At 28.8% G+C, this 19438-nt stretch overlaps 1 protein-coding gene across 1 annotated transcript in view; it reads left to right on the top strand.

Annotated features, from left to right (window-relative positions):
- Window positions 1–19438, top strand: part of LOC107447985 (protein NDRG3) — a 37899-nt gene that overhangs the window by 13797 nt on the left and 4664 nt on the right. The window contains exons 2-12 of the mRNA XM_016063049.4: window positions 8326–8429; window positions 12161–12260; window positions 13419–13539; window positions 14175–14237; window positions 14422–14482; window positions 15084–15248; window positions 16046–16149; window positions 16229–16294; window positions 16420–16519; window positions 18172–18256; window positions 18801–18851. Coding sequence (XP_015918535.1) covers window positions 8340–8429; window positions 12161–12260; window positions 13419–13539; window positions 14175–14237; window positions 14422–14482; window positions 15084–15248; window positions 16046–16149; window positions 16229–16294; window positions 16420–16519; window positions 18172–18256; window positions 18801–18851 — 1006 coding nt within the window. The 5' untranslated portion in view covers window positions 8326–8339. The remainder of the gene's footprint in view (window positions 1–8325; window positions 8430–12160; window positions 12261–13418; window positions 13540–14174; window positions 14238–14421; window positions 14483–15083; window positions 15249–16045; window positions 16150–16228; window positions 16295–16419; window positions 16520–18171; window positions 18257–18800; window positions 18852–19438) is intronic.

Here is a 19438-nt window from a genome sequence, read left to right as displayed (position 1 = left end):
TTTTCATATGTCTATAATTTTTCTTTGTTTTTATTCTTCATTTTGAACTTATCTAATGAGTGCTGTTTACTTGCAGCTTAAGCGCAATAAATGAAACTTATTGTTTTTCTTAACTTTCTTAGTGTTTTCTTGTATTTATTTATTTATATATATATATATATATATATATATATATATATATTGTTTACGGCACGGACGTATATAAGGGGGTGTCCATGGGGACCGGACCCCCCCCCCTCTTAGCTTGAGTTTTTTTTAAATATCCATATTTCCAAATATCGCATTGAACTTCGTATAATATACGTCTTGCCTTGAAAAATAATTTTTTAAGAAATATGTGAAAAAGAATTTCGTTTGCACCTTACAAAAGCTGAAGAATCCCTGGCTTTGCATGTTTCATTGAGCGAAAGAAACGAAAGTTTCATCGAGAAAGTTCCGACGAAAATAAGTTATCAACAAGGCGCAAAAGATTAAATTTATTACTTTAAGCAATTAACATTTTTCTATACTCTTTGATCATTGTTTTCCATACAATAAACAAATATTTTGCACACCTGTATGATTACTGAAATATTAGTAGCTAATATTACATATATATATATATATATATATATATATATATATATATATATATAATGGAAATTCTCGACCCCCCCCCCATGTAAAAGCTATAGCTACGTCCGTGAGTTTACGGATATAATCGTGTGGGCTGATGAAAAGATTATATCTTTTTTTTTCCGGTTTTTTAAATAAAATGTCTTTTTTTTTTTTTTTTTTAACTGTTGTTTGTTATTTTTTTACTTATTATTACCCCCCCCCTTTTTTTTTTCATATGTCTTTAATTTTTCTTTGTTTTATTCTTTATTTTGAACTTAATTAATCACATTAATCACATTTAAGCGTTTCTGTGCCTATGTTTAGTGGAACTTTTGAAAAAATATGCAGGAAAATGTTGAAACTATTGAAAAATCTGTATTAATAAAAGAATTATTCTTAGCTTTTGTTTTTTCATAAATTCTAGAACCGAATTTATCTAGTTAAATTGAAATATTTATTAAAAAGACATCAAAATAATTTTTATGCATCACTTGTAATAAATAGCTTTACTTTCCTTATTTCTGACAAATAAATTTTTTCGTTTGAATGATGGATGGGATATTCTTGCAACCAATTCCCTTTCAGAATCCCTAAATAAAACGCAGGACAGCCCAAATTTCCCTGCTTTGTCCTATTTTCATGGCTAGATATCTCTGATCCCAATCTCAACTTTTGGGAAACTATCAAGGCAAAATATGTAAAAATTCAATGCAAGCTGTGAAATAAAGTTAATCTAAAATAATAAAATGTCTATTTAGTTGAAATACCTCAATTACCTTGTACCTAAGAATTCTTCAAATATTACGATTTTCATTAACATTTCAGTTTAAACGTTTTCTAGTGTTTTTAAAACTGTTTTTTTTTTATATCTTTTTTTTATTCATATAAAATTCGCAAAAATGTTACTTAACGCTTTCTCCTATTAAACTTTAAGTTTGTAAAATATTTTTTAGCTCCTTTTTAGTTTATCCTTTTGCTTTGATGTAGGCGAAAAATAAATAATAATTCTTAGTCAGAAAAAACTACATTTTATCTCTGAAAAGGATGACTTATTTCGTATTATTTTTCTCAATTCTGTAACTAGTAGAAACATATAAAATGCATTTTTTTTAAATTTATACCAATGATTAAAAAATTAAAATTTGAACTTAAATTTGAATGATTCTATTTCACAATAAACCCGTACCAATTACAAGAGGTTTTTCTCCCTAAAATTGTCCCAGCTTAAGTATTAATCTTAGGACACTAGTTTGAAAAACACATTAACAACAAACCAGAAATAACATAAATGTTATTCGCATAAGAAAAAACTTTATAAAAATAACGCTTACAAAAAACCTATGTAAAGAAACGAAATTAATTGTCATTTATGTTATTAAGAAAAAATAGTTATAACCAGGGCTCGAAAAACCACCCGTCCCCCGTCCTCCTCGGCGGTCAAAAATTTCCCGCGGACAACGAGTTTCTCGAATCCGTTGTCCGCGGTTTGTCTCGAATCCGTTGTCAGCAGTTGAAAGGGACTTCTCAGCAATGAACTTACAAAAAAAAAAAAAAAAAAAAAAAAAAAAAAAAAAAAAAAAAAAAAAAAAACATTACGTACTGGTCTTAAGCAAGTAGCGTTATAAACACAAATATGAGCATCTACCTAAATGAAAAACCCCTTTCAGATTTCTGTGCAGAAACCTCTGTAAATCATTGACTTGATTGTGGAACTGGCAAACATCATTATTTGATTCATTTAAAAAACGCTGTATCCTCGGATAAATTTATATTCCAGATAACTTGACCTTTGTCATTTAAATTATTTCATAAAAAGAAATACTAGGTTACTATTAGTAACCTAGCATTTCTTTTATTACTGTATAATGTAATCCTAGTATTTGTAATCCTAGTAACTACTAATTCATTGCGCAATTTATATTAATGTTTGTAATAAATAAGAGAAATTATATTTTTATTTAAGAAGCGACGGGTTAGTTTCATAGGAGGACGGGTACATTGTTGGACAAGCCGTCCTCGGGGACGGGTAAAATGTCTGAGTTTTTTCGTGCCCTGGTTATATCATAAATCGTAATTTATTTAAGAAAAATAAAACAGAAATTATTCAGAGGAAATATAACTTATTGTAAAATAGCATCAGTGAATAGAAATTGTAAAGTGGAACAAATCAGATTAAGATTATTTGATTCCAAAAAAAAAAGAAAAAGGAAAGACACATTTTCTGGGAAAGACAATTTTCGAAAGCTGAACACATATTTTAAAACCCAAACATGTTAATATAATTATACATCTTTAGAAGTTGTAAGGTACGTAGCAATCGAAATATATTTTGACTAAATTTTTAATTTCTAAGTTATAATTTTGCCAATGTGAATGTGTAAAACTAAACACGCATGCACTATACATTATTGAATGTCTAAAATCATCATTTTAAATCCTTAGACTCAATTTTCTCGTAAACTTCTTTTTAAATTTAAAAAAAAGGGAAACTTACCATTTAATGAAAGGTACATTTTCATATTTCAATTATTCATCATTTCCAGATAAATGTTACAGTTACACATTCTATTATTCCCTTATAAGTACAATTTTTCTATCTCTGTTAAAAGAAAGATTAGTTTAACCATTTTTAGATTTTAAATAGCTTTATATCACATCGCTTAATCGATGAACTTATTTTAATCTATTTCATTTTGGAAATTTTAGCTTAAACTGGTTTAAAAATAATTTTATACCGCAACACATTTTATTTAAAAAAGGCTATTAAACAACTCTCAATTCCTTAAAAAAATCCTATGCTATCATCTTTCTCAGCCAAAAAGTCATTATAAATGTTTTTAAAAAAAATAGAATTATTATAAATTATAATTTGAATAAAATTATACTTACAAAAATCTTCAAAGTAATCTGAGTTTTAGTTGGAAACAGAAAGAAATAAAACTAATCTAGAGAAAATAAAAATTCTTATCAAATGTAAAAAGATCTTGAATTAGCTAAGTAAAACTCCCTTTTTCTAATTTCCATTAAATTTCCCTTTACATTTAAATCTGGAATTTTTAATATTTCATTCCATTTGAGAGGAAAAAGTTTTTCTAGCGCTTTATAGTGCAAATATCTTATCATTTGAGGTTGGTTCATTTTACGGATATTACTTTTTTTAAAAACTATTTTTCGAATTTCTTTTTTCTTAAGTTCAAGATTTTTTTAAAATAATTTGTTTTAATACAAGGGAAGAGACTAATAAAGAGAGTGAGACTATTTATAGTACAAAAATATAAAAATATATTTAGTATTTGGTTAGATTTTTCACACAAATAAAAAAAAATATTACTTTATGGTTAAAGCAGTTATGTATGCCCAAAATAGTTTATTTTATCAACTAAGTTACTTAATGTAGGTGGAAAAATAAAATTATTATTTCTAATCGCAGAGGTGGGAAATCATATCGTCTCTCAAAAACTTCATGCTTCATTAAACTTCTTTCTGACAATTATCCTGAAAGCGCAATTCATTAAACAAATTCATGAATGCGATATTATGATAGTGTGATTCAAAGTTTTGAAATTCCAGAACGCCTTTTGAAGATTTATTTATACACTCTTCAACTGTTTCCCAAATTGCGTGCATATTTTCGGGAGAATGGTTGTGAAGCGAGTACCGTGAAAATATTTTATCGTCCTTGATACATTTGTTGGGTGGTTAATGATTTCAGCCCACTCGTTTTATTTTGTGGATCACGTGATTTCGTAGTTGGAGCGTGTCGCACTATATGCTTCTATACCCTGGCAACTCCAATCGATCGAAACACTAGACATTTTTATTTAATAAAAAAATTGTGGCACAAAGGGTTTTGTAAAAAAAAAAATTACCTTTTTGTGTATGACTTAACATAAAATAGTTGATTTGGCTGGAATAACATTGATAAAAACTACAAATGGAAATTTTGCGTTACCATGTGATTCGCGAATTGTTTGGAAATTACTCTTTGGTTCCCTTTTGATTTCGTCTTTATCAGTAGAATAAGTGATTTATCGCATTCACATTTGACCCTTTAGTGTCAGACATCCTTTTAAAAGAGTGTAAAACTTCAAAAATCATTTGAGTTCAAAAAAATTTTTATCAAAAAAGAAAGAAAAGTGGTCTTACACGTTTTTAATTATAAGGATTTATTTTACAGAAATATATTTTTGCCAACCACAAAGCATTCATAATCTAAATATTCATATTTGAATCTGCAATAAAAAAACAATGTATATTAGAGGCTAAAGTTGTAAGTAACAGAAAGAAATATCTTATTGGTATAAGCAATCAATTTTTCATGAAGGTTTTTTCAAATATTGTCCACTTTTCGCTGCTGGTCATTAATGGGTTGAATCAGGCCTCGAAAATTATATTACTCGATGCGGTATTTAGATATTTAAATAATGGTATTGTAAAATGCCAATTAAGGGCCTTGGCAAAAATCGTCAAGATGCCGCATGACGCGAGAAAGAGGCGCCCAATAGGGAGAAGAAGAAAAGAAAATCGATTTTATTTGATAAAACAGAAATAGTCCTAATTTAATTATGTGAATTAGGTAAAAAAAAAAATAAAAAAAAGAAGAAAAAATTTCTAAATAAAGTTATCTTATTCTTTTTTCACTCCCCTAGTCATGCTTAATTTTATAGAAAACAGTTTACCCTTTATTTGCAGTTAAAAGTTTAGTCGCTGTAGACATGAAAATAATTAATGGAGAAGTATATCATAGTTGTAATATAGTATGTAGAATGGCATGCACTTGCTGTTAGTTATTAATTATTTTGATAATATGACTTTTCAGTTAATGAGAATGCTTTGTAATTACTCCATTCTTGCTTAGTTTTGCTTAATACTTCCTTTTTAATACAAGGCACGTCAGAAAAAAAACCCGGACCAAGTTATTGCATTTATGAAATAGAACTTAACTAATTTCTTTTTTAATTCGTGTGTTTATTTCTTTTTGTCCACCACTTAAATTTTAAAATACTTTAGAATATATCTTTTCTTTCCCAATTTTTCTTATTTTACTTTTAACGATGTCTAGCAAAAGATTTGCTATTTCAGAATTGTTTAAGCAAGAAAAACATCAGTGTGAATTCGTTCACTTGGTTTGTACGCAATCGGTATACTCTAAAGTTTTGACTCTCTAAAACAACCACTCATACATTCACTTATGAATGGGATAGATGAAAGGTAGAAGACTTGCGGACCGTTCCTGAAAATTTCAATAAGCGTTTTTGCCGAGCTGCAAGACGACTGCTTTGATACCAATTAAATTTATTTATCAGTAAAACTCAACTATTATTATTATTTGCTATATTTCTTTTTAGTTCTTAATTAATACTTTGAATGAAGTTGTATTAAAAATTGCTTGTCCAAATTTTTTTGGCATGGATAGTAACAAGACATGGATGTTGTTTCATTTTCTGTACTATCTGTCGTTACTGTGGGAGCAAACGTTGGCCCACCTAATATGGTGTCCCTGAAAGAGTGGGCAACAAGTCTGGCCTGTAAATGCCGGAATTAACGAAAAGTTAACACGGATGGGCATTAGATGGGCATAAATAAATAAAAATAAATAATGCTTTTAATGAAAGTGTTGGTGCAGGTTGGTGCGGTTGCTATATTTTTCAACAGGTAAATAATAAATACAATCATATTTTTTATTGATATGCGAACGAAAAAAAAAAATTTTAGTCATGTAAAAGTTTAATCTTAATAGACTAACATACCGTGATGAGCATGTAAGAGTTAGTGGATTTTACGAACCCTTCTCAATAATCGTGGAATTTAAGATCGAGCTCAAAACGAAATCGCTTGAAACACAATTTTTAATCGAGATTATTAGCATATTAACACTTTTTATCATAGAACTGTTGAATAAGTAAAAGAATATATATATATAACCCGTTTGATTGCCATAGGAAACAGAAGAAGTTGAAATGCATTTATTAAAAATACCTTCATATTCCTTTAGAAAAGCAAGCAGATTTTGATATTTTAACTTTTATCTTCCTCCGCAATGGTTCGTTAGTATTAAATGACGTTTTTGTACTTCCACGCTTAATATTAATTTGAAATTTCTAATTAGTACACTTATTAAACCTAACTAATCTTTCTATCTTTATATGTGCCTAATAAAACTAATATACTTACATATAAAGTCAAATATTTCTATAAATATCTAATTGCGTCAATAAATTGGTGAGTTAAAAGTATACAACAGAACCAATCCCGTTGCTACGCATTTGCAATGCAACATATGTAGGTAGCCTCAAGGTGCTACTACAAACGATAGTATTGAATTCTAATGAAAAGAGTCGACAGCTTCTTGCCGTGTTTATTTTTGATTCGATTTATAGATTTTCTTGTCAGCTTTTGTGTTTGGACTGTGTTAGTGGAACTTTTTTTTTATTAAAGCTTGCTTTTTGTGTGTTGTGTAAATAAATTGTAATGGCCTTTCTTTTTATCCACTGCTTTATACATGGAAAAATAATATGGAAAAAAATCTCAGCACCAAGGAAAAATTATTGTAGAGCAATAAAATTTCGGCAATGCGTTTGTCTGAGCAACATATTTGATTAAAGTTTCAAGATCACAGATTGAAATTAAGAGAAAAATCATTTCAAATGTGAAATACTGGTACATTAATAACCGGTGCAACCGCCAAAATTTTGAATGCAAATATGCAAACGTATGTCATTTTGTGGGATGGAGTTCCATGCCTGTTGGGGGATAATTAATGCTGGTTGTGAATGACGCTGAAGTTGTCATCCAATGATGGCCCATATGTGCTCGATTGGTGAAAGATCTGATGATCTAGCCAGGCAAGGCAACATGTCAACATACTGAAGAGCAAGACAGATTACAACAGCAATATGAGGGCGAGAGTTATCTTGTTGGAAAATGCGTCTTTTAATGCTGCTCATGAAATGTAACAAAACAGGCTGAATTATTAATTTTAAACAAGTTAGTGGGTTATATTGATTAATCTTTTCGAATTTATCACATTTACCAGTTATTATTGTTAATTACTCGTACAAATGAAGTTTGGTCAGTATAATAATTTTCAACGCATTTAACTTGAGATTTCCAATACTCATGTGTAATCTGTGTATGTGTCATGTGGATATTTTACGTCAGCACTGTAGTCGGAGCAAGCCGGGAACAGAATTCTAACTCTTGGATTTGAACATGCATCACCTCTTTGGGAGACGAATGCTCTATTCCCTGAGCTACAGCTACCCTGTTTATATGTTTGTTGAAATTTCACGTTACATTAGTCTAGCTAAATATTTTTTAAACTTAGATGTTATAATTGTTTGGAACTAATTATGAGTTCCTTGCAAATAGATGCTGCAAGTACGTAAAACTTGTGGCGGATTTTTGATGGAACTAACCCATAGTAGCGTTAAATGGTAAGGAAAACCACGACCCATGGTTAGCCCGACGGGAAGGAGATTTTAACCCATGATCCGCCTACTACTTAGGATTATTAGCACTGTGTTCAGTGCGAGCCGGAAGCATCGTATCAACCATCCAACACTGGGATTCAACAATGGTTTACCTAACTGGGTGACGAACGCTCTAACCCTTAGCCAAAGTGGTTTTTAACTTCATATTGAGATTTTGTTAAGTTTGTATTTAATGCTGTGTATTTAGTCCCAGCTTTAATATTTTTAAGTACAGTAACATTTGTTTTTATTGCAGCAATAACAAACAAAATGACTTCGGAGGATACAGAGCTCCGAAGTATAGACCTACAGTTTCCACTCATGAGAGGCATGTCCAGAAGTGATCCCAGTTGTACAGCGGTAAGTAAAATACAAAGTAATTGCCAATTTATTTATTTATTTATTTTTTGTTAATGGCTTTGAAAATACTTTCCTGTGGTATTATCTAAAGGGAGATTTTAATTTTTTGTTATTTAACTATATTTGATCCCTAAATTTTATGTATTTCTGCTGATGCATACATTTAATATATCAGCAATCAATTACTTAATATTGACCAAATTTGTAACCACAACTATAGCTAGCTTTTGAATTTTTTTTTCTCAGTTTACGTAAGGGGTATATTTTATTAACGAGATACGGAATAAAATAAACTTGATGTTAAGCATCAAACTGTATCTTGTTTCAGAATTTATAAACGACGCCAAAATAACCTTGTGATCATACAAATTGTAATGAAGATTGTCGATGAAATTTTTACTTTGGGCACAACTCAAAGCACAGGCATGTCAAGAAATGGACATCCCCTGAAATGCTCTTTTGAAAAGAATAAACATTGCGTAAAGCAAGCATTTAAAAAAAAATAGACTAAACTCAAAATGTGATTTGTCGAAGTTAAACAATGAACTCAAATTTTCAAAACCAACGTTACACTTAAAAAGATAAATAGGAAAATTCTCTTACTTTTTTTCAACAGAGTAAAAAAATTCAATAAACCGATTAAATAAAGTTTCTTTTGTTGAAGCGCCAAAGCGAATTTCGTCCAATCACAGAGTGTGTTCTGTTAACGTGACTTATTTATATTTTAGGGTTGATAAGTGCCTTCCCGGCATACGTTTCCCTGATACTTTTTTTAAATGTTTTTTGGTTAAGCGGTTACGGTTGACCGGAGTTTGGATCGTTTAAATAGCATTACCAGTATTGTGCCAATGAAAGGTCGGTGCAATAGTCTTCGCCTTGAAAAAAAAGAAGAAAAAAAAACACAATGAATAATAAATATTTACTAGTTAATTTTTTTAAATTTCCAATAATCATAACAATAATTTAAAATACGGACTCAAATGCTATGTCTGTTTTACTTAAACGTGCATTTTGAGCCGGGTTTATTTTTTAAAACTCGCATTTCAAGTAGAGCACATTATCTGAAACACTCAATTTGAATTTCCTACTTAAAATTTTACCAGCTATCTTTGTTCTAAAATATTTCTTATATTTTTTTTAATGTTAATATTCGTTTTCCTTCACTGGTGCAAAACTTCCAAAGTTTAAGCTAATAAATAAAACCTCAGATAAAATGATGGGATGGCTTTGCCTACAATTCTACAAAGCATACTCACTATCTTAAAAAAAATCTTAGGGCTTAGCAGAAGAATACGTTAAGAGTGCATGTAGGAAAAATCGGTTTCAGAATGAAATAATAGAAGGAAGAAAAAAAAGATGTATTTGTAAACACCAAGAAGAAGTTTGCAAAACATCTGTCTTCTTAAGGCTGTCTCATTTGAAGACTTGACAGAATAAATTAATTTTTTGTGATTACAGACGTCCATTAGGTACGTGTTCCTAAAGCAGGAAATTAGATTGTTTGCAAAGTTTAATGGACAAGTTTTTCCACTACTAAGCAGGCTGTTGCGGTAAACTTAGTTGAATGAAACTCACAAGGATATCGTCAAAAAAAATGAGAAATTAAAATTGCATTTTTTTTATTTATTTATTCATTTATTTATTATTTTTTTCCCTTCTAATTATATATATATATATATATATATATATATATATATATATATATATATATATATATATATATATATATATATATATATATATATATATATATATATATATATATATATATATATATATATATATATTTTTTTTTTTTTTTTTTTTTTTTTTCCCGTAATGGTTGGGTTTTGAATTCACGGTTGTTCATGTATAGAAATTTCTCGGAAAAAATTATTAAATAACAATTTATTTAATTGTTATTTTACCATATTCAAACAAAACAGTCAAATAATCATAAATAAGATGGTATTCAAACTGTTAACTGTGAGAAAAACCGTTTATTAACTGCTTTCACCTAATACGGTTACACAACCAAAACTTTATCTCACCAAGTAAGCCCTTCTAATGTAGCCACTCAGTTCCTTGCAATTGCGTACATATTATAGCCGATAGGTCTAATCTGTCAGTCTCATGACCGACGGAAAGGAAGATCTTGTACCAGCGCTGATACCACAACATTTCTTTCGACACTTGAATACTTGCCAGTGTCCTGCACTACCCAATTTGTGACCCTGGACTATTAGATACGATACTCTCATTCACGCATGAATGGCAGCACCATAAAACTGCTAAACTATCGCCAATTTCTAGGTAAATTTCTTTTTTATACTTTTGAAACATTGCTGGTTGTAAATGGTTTAAAAACCATCAAGATTTGTATTCATGGTTTTTTTAACCGTACTAGTTGTGAATGGTTTCAAATCCGAAAAGGTGAAAAAGTCTTTTCCGTAAACTTCACGGTTGACTGGATGGATAGACTACTGCAGGTTATTTTAACATAATTTTAGAATGAAAATTTCAACAGTGTGACTTTTTCCCTTTCCGGGTGTCCCCAAAATGATCTACAATTTTAAAAACTAAGGAAAACAGAAGCAAATAGAAATAAACGGTTTAATTCATACTGCTTAGAAAACTAGATTTTTTGAAAAACAAATTCTCATTTCAATAGACGGCATTAGAAAACTATAAAAAACGCTTTCAGCTGTATGTCAGACTATTCCTATTGAAATATTTGCAGTGGCATTAATTTTCTGCAAGCATGGAACGATGCTGTTGCTATTCGAATGCATTAATTATCGTTTTGTTTTAGTAAACGCGACATCTATGGAGACAAAATTTTCAAAACTGTTCAGAACATCATCAGGTTTAAATAGATCGCAGCAAGTCGAATATTTCTATCCCTTCCCATTTTTCTTTAAATTATTTTTCAGTCGATGGGTTATTTTTGAGTAACACTGTGAGTGTAGGTGTGAAAGAATCAAAAGTTTTCTTGTTAACCATTGACAACCCATAAAAACAACAAGCAAATAATTATAAAATGGTAGCAAATTCACACACAGTGATTAAGGGTAGCTCGTTTTTTTAGTTTTATCAAAAAGTAATTGAACATAATTTTTGCTATATTTTAAATTTTTTAAAATAGAGTTTTTTCTGTATATGCACAAAAATTTTCCCCGTCACTTTATTATTTTCTTTAAATGCATTCAAAAATTTCGGAATGTTTTTCTCACTTTTTAATGTAAGTAAATTATCTGAGGTTAAACATCAAATAATTTAGTTACTTCAAGGGTAAGTAAGGATACTTCTGGTATTTACAAAAAAAACTAATATATGATTATAAAACTATTTTTAAATAATGTGACTTAAATAATTAAAAACATAAATAGATTTTATTTTAAATTTTACAAATATAATTATTTAGGGTACCTTTTAAAAGTTTCCTTATCTAAAGCCTTCTTTCTATTTTATCTAATCTTATTGTAAAATTGCTTTGATGTGTTACTTTGTTTGTTCGAAAAGCACACAAAAGGAAACGAAGAAAATTTAATAAATAAATAAGAGATTAATTCAGAAATTGAAATAGGAAATGGCTAGTTTCAATGGAAATCGTTTAGAATGGTGAAAGAATATGCATATGACAAAAACTAATCTTGAATAATTGTGAAGCGAAGTAATTATTTACCAAGCATTTCATATTGCAGAACATTTTATCTCTTTTTTTTGTACATTTCGCTACTGTTTTATTATAGGAAGAACGAATAATGACAGACACAGGTACAATGGTTGTAGCCGTCCATGGTGATAAGAACAAACCAGCTATATTCACATACCACGACATTGGCCTGAATCGTAAGTCTTTTCACTATATTTAGTTAATATGTATAGCATATCTTACATCTTATAAAACATTTGATGGTTCTTTTAAGTACACAATGGTAAGCAGGTAATATGGTAATAATATAATGGTGAGAATATAATGGTAAGCAAATACCAGTGCTCACCGTTTTTTTGTGATCACATCGGTACGTGGTTGATTCTAACATACGGCTGATTCCATTATCCGTTATGTCTACATCACATTAGAAATGAGATAGTCCTCAGTTTTTCATGGCATTTAAAATATGAATATATCGCAGGATATATTAAAGTGAACTTACAAAAATTTAAGAAGTTTAACTGTAAAGTATAAATCTAATTTGAAGGTATGTTAATTTGAACTTAATGCTAATAAGGTTAGAGATACACGAATTTATGTAGTACTAACTAAATACTTATTTAGAGATACACCAATATCTGGTAAACAAAAGTCTAATAGCCAAAAAATTGAAACGTTATCATACACAAATGATTCTGTTCCTGGAAATTTGAGGACAATAAGCTACTGATTTCTTTAACCAGTGATTGTACAAACCGGACGGCACTATATACAAACATTTTTAGAAATAAATACGTAAAAAATTGTCAAAATTTTTTTTTAACAAGCACTTTTTGTTACGAATAGATGCTAAGAGAACTGTTTTTAGATTTCACCCGCCTGTTGGCTCGGTTTAGATTATTTTGCTATGTTCTTAAGAAAGTACCTTAAGCTTTTCAGAGTTCAATAAATTTTTTTTGTCTTTTCTCAATAACTGTTATATATTATAACTATACTAAATAATATATTATACATAATTATAAAATAATTTATAACATAAGTAAAATAATATTTAATATAAATATAAGTAATATATTATACAAAATATATTACATGAATATATATTATATCTACTATATAGAACTCTTATAATGTGATATCTTATTCAATTTTAAACATCTCTAATGAAGAAGGACACCTTGCATAAATTAACTTACGAATTAAAATTTATTTTAATAGTCTGTTACTATGAGCCCTAATATTTTACGGTACGAAATAAACGTAAAACAAGTTAGTTAGATTATTTATTATTTTTTTCTTCGATTAGATTAAACTCTTTCTTGTTAAATATTTTAACTTTTTTCTTCTTGCAGATGTAACTAACTTCCTCGCATTTTTTAATCACCTGGACACAAAAGTTCTGATGCAGAGCTTCTGTGTCTATCACATTAATGCTCCAGGACAGGAAGAAGATTCAGCAACGCTGCCACAAGGGTAAATAATTTTTTTTTAAATGTTAGCAGGAGAAAGAATTTTACTGCAATGATTTCCCATTTAAATTTCTAAAAAAAAATATGAATTGGTTCATACGCTGAGTTTCTTCTCAAAATTATATTCGGCAAAGCATGTCGAGGGAATTAGCATACGTTGTTTTTTATCTGACCCTAAGAAAATATTATGCTTCAACAGTTTTTGAACGAAAATTTTTTAATTATTTTTCAATCTTTTAATGAAGATTTCTATTAGGTCGGAATCAGCTCGATCCGTTTTTATCACTTGCTACCTTATGATTGAATACGATGAAAAACAGTTCTTTATACGATAGATAATGAAATAATTTAGCCAATATCTAAAAGAAAAATATTTACTCAATTTTTCTCTTTTTACCTTTTTCCTCTAAAATGTTTTCAAAGCATGGTGGCTTTGTCAGTGTGAATTTTTTAAAACGTGAGGCATGTCAACTTGCAACTTCAAAAACAAATACGTGCCTTTCCGTTCCTTTATCAGAGAGTACGGATATCATTTCTGAGGACATTTTCTAAAACAAATTCAGGTCAAAATTTAGCTTAAAATAAAATAATCAAAACTCCATGCTCATATCTGATCTTTTTATTAATTTTTTTTTTTAGATTCACATATCCAACATTGGACACATTAGCTGAAATGATACTCGCAGTTCTGGAACATTACGGGTATAGTATATAGTTCATATTATAAGTATGTAGTATAAGTAAGTATGTATGTGTATTGCATTAAAACATTGAATTTTAAAAATGGTAGTTCAATAGTTAGTTTAAACATATATAACCATTTTTTTGTTATCATTTCCCTTTTACTGTATATATTGCATTGATTATTTTTTTTACTTTTTTATAGCTTAAAACATTTTATTGGTTTTGGTGTTGGAGCTGGTGCAAACATTTTAAGTCGCTTTGCAGTAAGTATGACAATATATTTCATGTTTTCTTTTTTTATAATAATAGGACAACTGGTAGATATTTTCGTAAAACAAAGAATTACTCTAAATTTTATACAGTAGAACATTAATAATGCTTTTGGATGAAATAAGGGACAAAATTATCTCAGCAGCAAATGTCATCTTTCGAGAAATTTGAACATAACTAGAAATTAGAGTTTTTCTTCATATGTTTCATAACCTGAAAAGACTCCATTAAGATCAGTTTAAAAGTATTCTTTATAGATTATTTTGGCTTATCTGATCGCTACATTCCAAAAACACATTTTTAAATTTGAACGATTCGAAAATCTTAAAATTCAATTAATTGACACTGGATTGAAACAAAATGTGTAGTTATTCGAGGTTTTTGCTTTAAATACCTATCTCATTTTTATACGGACAAAATCTATCCTATTATCATACCATAAGAGTGGTAGAAAATAAAAGAATATGAACTGTAGTAATTTGCCAAATAATTAAATAAAAAATTTATTCTTTGAACACCTGTTGCGATTGTCATATTGCTCTAAAAGCTATTGATTTAAAATAACAATTTCTTAAGATCTGTGATTTTTTACAGCTGATGTATCCACAATTTGTGGATGGTCTTTTCCTTGTAAACTGCGCATCAACCGCAGCAGGGTGGACAGAGTGGGGATATCAGAAACTCAATACCATGTACCTTAGGAATTCAGGGATGACCGCTTCAACAGAAGAATATTTAATGTGGCATCACTTTGGAAAGGTAAACTAACCTAAAAGACATGTTGTTTTCGATAAAAAATAGTTTTCATCTCTTCACCAGATAAAAGCGCTTTTTTTTTCGCTTTGGATCACTTCATGAAAAATGGGATTTAAATATCCCTTCACTTAACGTTTCTAGAAATTTGCATCTATGTTTATAATGCATATCAGCAAATTTTCAGATCAGTAGACTGATCAGTGCCTAATTGGATAAAAATGTTTAAAGTTCGCTGATTTTCAAATTTTGAGTGTAATAGATTGGAAAATTTTGTGTTGGTACTTGATAGACAAATATATGTATAAAACTGTATTGTAAAAATCTACATGCTTTAATTAAAAAGTTTAAAATTTTTACTATACAATATCACTTATCTACAATTATTTACATCAAATCATTAATTTTCTTCAAAAATATGCGAGTGAGAACTTGAGCCAATGTTTTCCAATTTGGAATGTTTAAGTGAAAACCATCGACTCACTTGACATCGTTAAATTTTTCTCTATTTTGAAAAAATTATTCTTAACCTTTACAAACTAATTTTCCTCTAAGGAAGTTAAAAAATGAAACTCTCGTTCCTTTTTTTTATATATATTTAAAAACATTATTCTTAAAAGTTTTTTTCCTCATTGTTTTAAGTTTTTAGATTTTAAAGTGTTAAATTTTTGAATATCTTTCCTCTTTATTTTGCAGTATACATATTTAAAAAAATATTCTTAAAAATATTTTATTCAATTTTTTAACTTTTTTTAAATTTTAAAGTGTTAAATTTTAAAATATCTTCCTTTTGTATTTTGCAGACAGTGCCAACTCGCAGCTATGACTTAATTCAGTTATTTAGGCATTATTTCAAGAAATCTGTAAATCCATATAACCTGTCTCTTTTTATAGATTCTTTTATTCGGTAAGCATTAAAATTTTTTAACTGTTTCGAATTAAAACTTCACATATAATTATTTATTTAAATTTATTTTTCTTCACAGACGAACTGATTTACAAATAGTTCGGGAAACAGATCCTGCGAAAAAAAGATGTGTAAGGAATTTCAGGCAAGTTAGTTTTACCAGAATATTTAAATACATAATATTTTCTTTTGTTGTAACTACTCTAAAGTAAATAACTGATAAATAGGAAGTTAAATATTCACCCAAGTAAGCAAAAAAACATTTTGCAGATGCCACGTCCTATTGATGTCCGGTGCCTTCTCTCCCCATGTTGAAGATACAGTTACCATGAATGGTCGATTGGATCCATCTAATTCAACATGGATGAAAGTAAGTTAACTAATAGAACCATATCAAACAACATCTCTGACCATGTGAAGAAAAGTTTCAATTAAAAATCTTAACAAATTTTATGTGCCTTACGTCACTCTCGTATATTTTGTATTTATCTTTCTGCGTATGTATTTAAATTCCGTAGTACAAGGGAATAATTGCAAGTGACGTAGTGTGGGTATCTGGATTCTGATTGGTTGCTGAAACGTGGCATTTGCTTACGTTAGCAACTGCTCTTTTCATTCTATTTCAAGCAAGTCAAGCCCGTGAAGTATCGATTCTCTTAAGTGACACATTCTATATTCTTACGCAGAGATTCTTTCACAAGGATTTAAATTCTCTCACTATGCTTCTTACTTAATTCAAAGACAGGCATGAAACCATGTTGAGCATAAACAAACTAATAATACATCAAAGTTGCCAGGCACACAAAACAAAAGTACATCACCGTTACAATGAACATATGAACAAATAATAAAAAGTAAAAGATAAAAACCAGTAAAAGATATAGACGAGAAAGAATTATGTTCACATTCGATGTGAGATACAGCGCTGTATTTAATTAATTTTACGTTAATTAGCATTCTAACTTATATGGAGAAACTTATTTCCACTCAAACCGCCATTTCGCTTATAAACGATAAACTGGAGCTGACAACATAGGTCACTCGCGTGGGTATTTGTGATCTTCTTCTTGGAGTGCAAATACCCAATTCCTAAAGAAAGAAGAATAATTTTTTTGAGGAAAATACTTCGTCTTTGAGATATTTTGTATTGTCCAAGTCTTATTTGTCAGTTTTAGTGTTAGCGTTATAAGGTGACATTCTAAGATGTGAATATACATCCTGCTTGGTTATTAATATTAAAGTTTTAATGAAGATTTAAGAATAGTATTTGAATGATGTACTGCCTATAACAAAAATTAATCACTCTCTTCCACATAATATAGTTTATTTGCACTATAAAAAATTCTGGGTGAAGTATAAAGTACTGGTATAAAGTATTGGCATCATCTTTAAAATAATCATCTTTAAAATAAATCATCTTTAAAATAAATTTCACTGTAAACTCCATTTTTACCGCAAAATATTATACCGTAATTTTTACAATAATATTTATTTTAATAGAATGACTCTATGATTTTACTGTAATTATTAATAAAATTACGATAGTTCCGATTATTTTTCTCCATTATATGTTATATGTTCCCGAAAAAATGGTTTTTACGATAAAATGTACCGGCACAATGTGTAACGGTACTTTTAACAGTAATTTTAACCGAAATTTTTTCATAATGTATAATTCATTAGAAACAAGTCAAAAAATATTTTATATTTATTTAGAAACAGCCATATCTCTTTGAATGTTTATATCCTTTTATATTTTTGAACAATTTCATTTATAATTTGTTGACGTTTATGCGCTCAAGATTATTAAAAATTTGGTAAGCGATCGAATGCAGTCATCCAAATTTTCTTTACGATTACAAAAAGTACAATATAGAAAGTAAAGTTCATAAAGTAAGACGAAAAAATAATTTTAAGATAATGCAAAACTGAATTTAATGTGCATTTTCAAATTTAAGATTTTAATATACTAATGCCTTCAGAATGTAAAAACTCATTATATAATACATTTGTATATTTTAGTTATCAGACTGTGGTATGCCACTAGAAGAGCGGCCAAATAAAGTCCGTGAAGCTTTATATCTGTTCTTACAAGGATTAGGATATGGTAATTATTTTTAAAACATTTTGAAATTCATCAGAAGACAGCTTTGTTTTAAAAAAATTCTAAATAAGTACTCCCAAAATAAAACTTTTATAAATACTTGAATTTACTAAATTTTAAATTCCTTTTATCATTGTTTCTTTTAACTCTGTAAATGAAATTTATTGAAGTTTGATTCATTTTTAAGAAAACTACTTTTCGTTTGGAAAAAACCATAAATTGCAGGATTTTTACCTTCTTGTGTTCTGCATGGACATGAACACGTTTACATTTATAAGTCATAAAGTGCTTAAATTATAATTTTTTTTAAATATTTATTTTTAAATTTTTACATTTTGATTAACCTTAATCCGTTTAGGCAAATTTGACCCTCACAAAATATAAGATGAGATCAGCTTATTTAAAATAAATATGCTGTTTTAAAATATAAACAATTAATGTTCAGTTAACTATTTATTCCATATTTTGATTAAAATTTAAAATTGATGCAATTGATCTTTTCGTAAATTGAACATACATTTTAAAATAATCTTATATTTCTGTATAGCTGTAAATCAATATCGAAGACGATCATCTGCTGCATCTACGAGCAATGATGGTAAGATTACTAACTCATTTCGACCTAAAGAATAGCATAAAATAGTAGTTTTTCAAGGTTACATTATAGACGTATAATTTTTATTAGAATGTATTTCATTAAGAACCATAATAAATAGGTCCCTTAGGGTACCACAATAAATGGTAAAAAAAATGAATGATTCATTCTTATAATTATTTCTTTGGTGAGTAAAATACATTTCTGCCCTTAAAAATACTAGACTAATTATTTGAAATTTCACATGCCAATATGAAAAACAAACGAAAGAAAAACTATAATCCTCTGGGTTAGCATTTTTACAATTGGACATCAATTTTTGTTACATTTGAGGGGCAATATGAAGAGAAGTCACTTTTTTTAATTGACAGAGTCACAATAAATTGTTCCTTTATATTGCTTCCAGATAAATATTTTACAAGCTTCCGGAATTTTTCTTGGGTATCAAAACACAACTTAAAAGAAAATCTTTTTATATACGTGGAAGTAATAGCAGCTCTATTAACCAAAATCCCTCTTAAAAACAGTTTAAAAATGTGCCGTGTCATTGTATTCTTACGAAAGTCCTCCTTGATCCCTTACAGGATTAA

This window comes from Parasteatoda tepidariorum, chromosome 3 (assembly GCF_982258835.1).
Source record: "Parasteatoda tepidariorum strain Cologne lab strain chromosome 3, Ptep-v5.0, whole genome shotgun sequence".
NCBI classification, from domain to species: Eukaryota; Metazoa; Arthropoda; class Arachnida; order Araneae; family Theridiidae; genus Parasteatoda; species Parasteatoda tepidariorum.
This window is presented reverse-complemented; position numbering and strand designations above follow the sequence as displayed.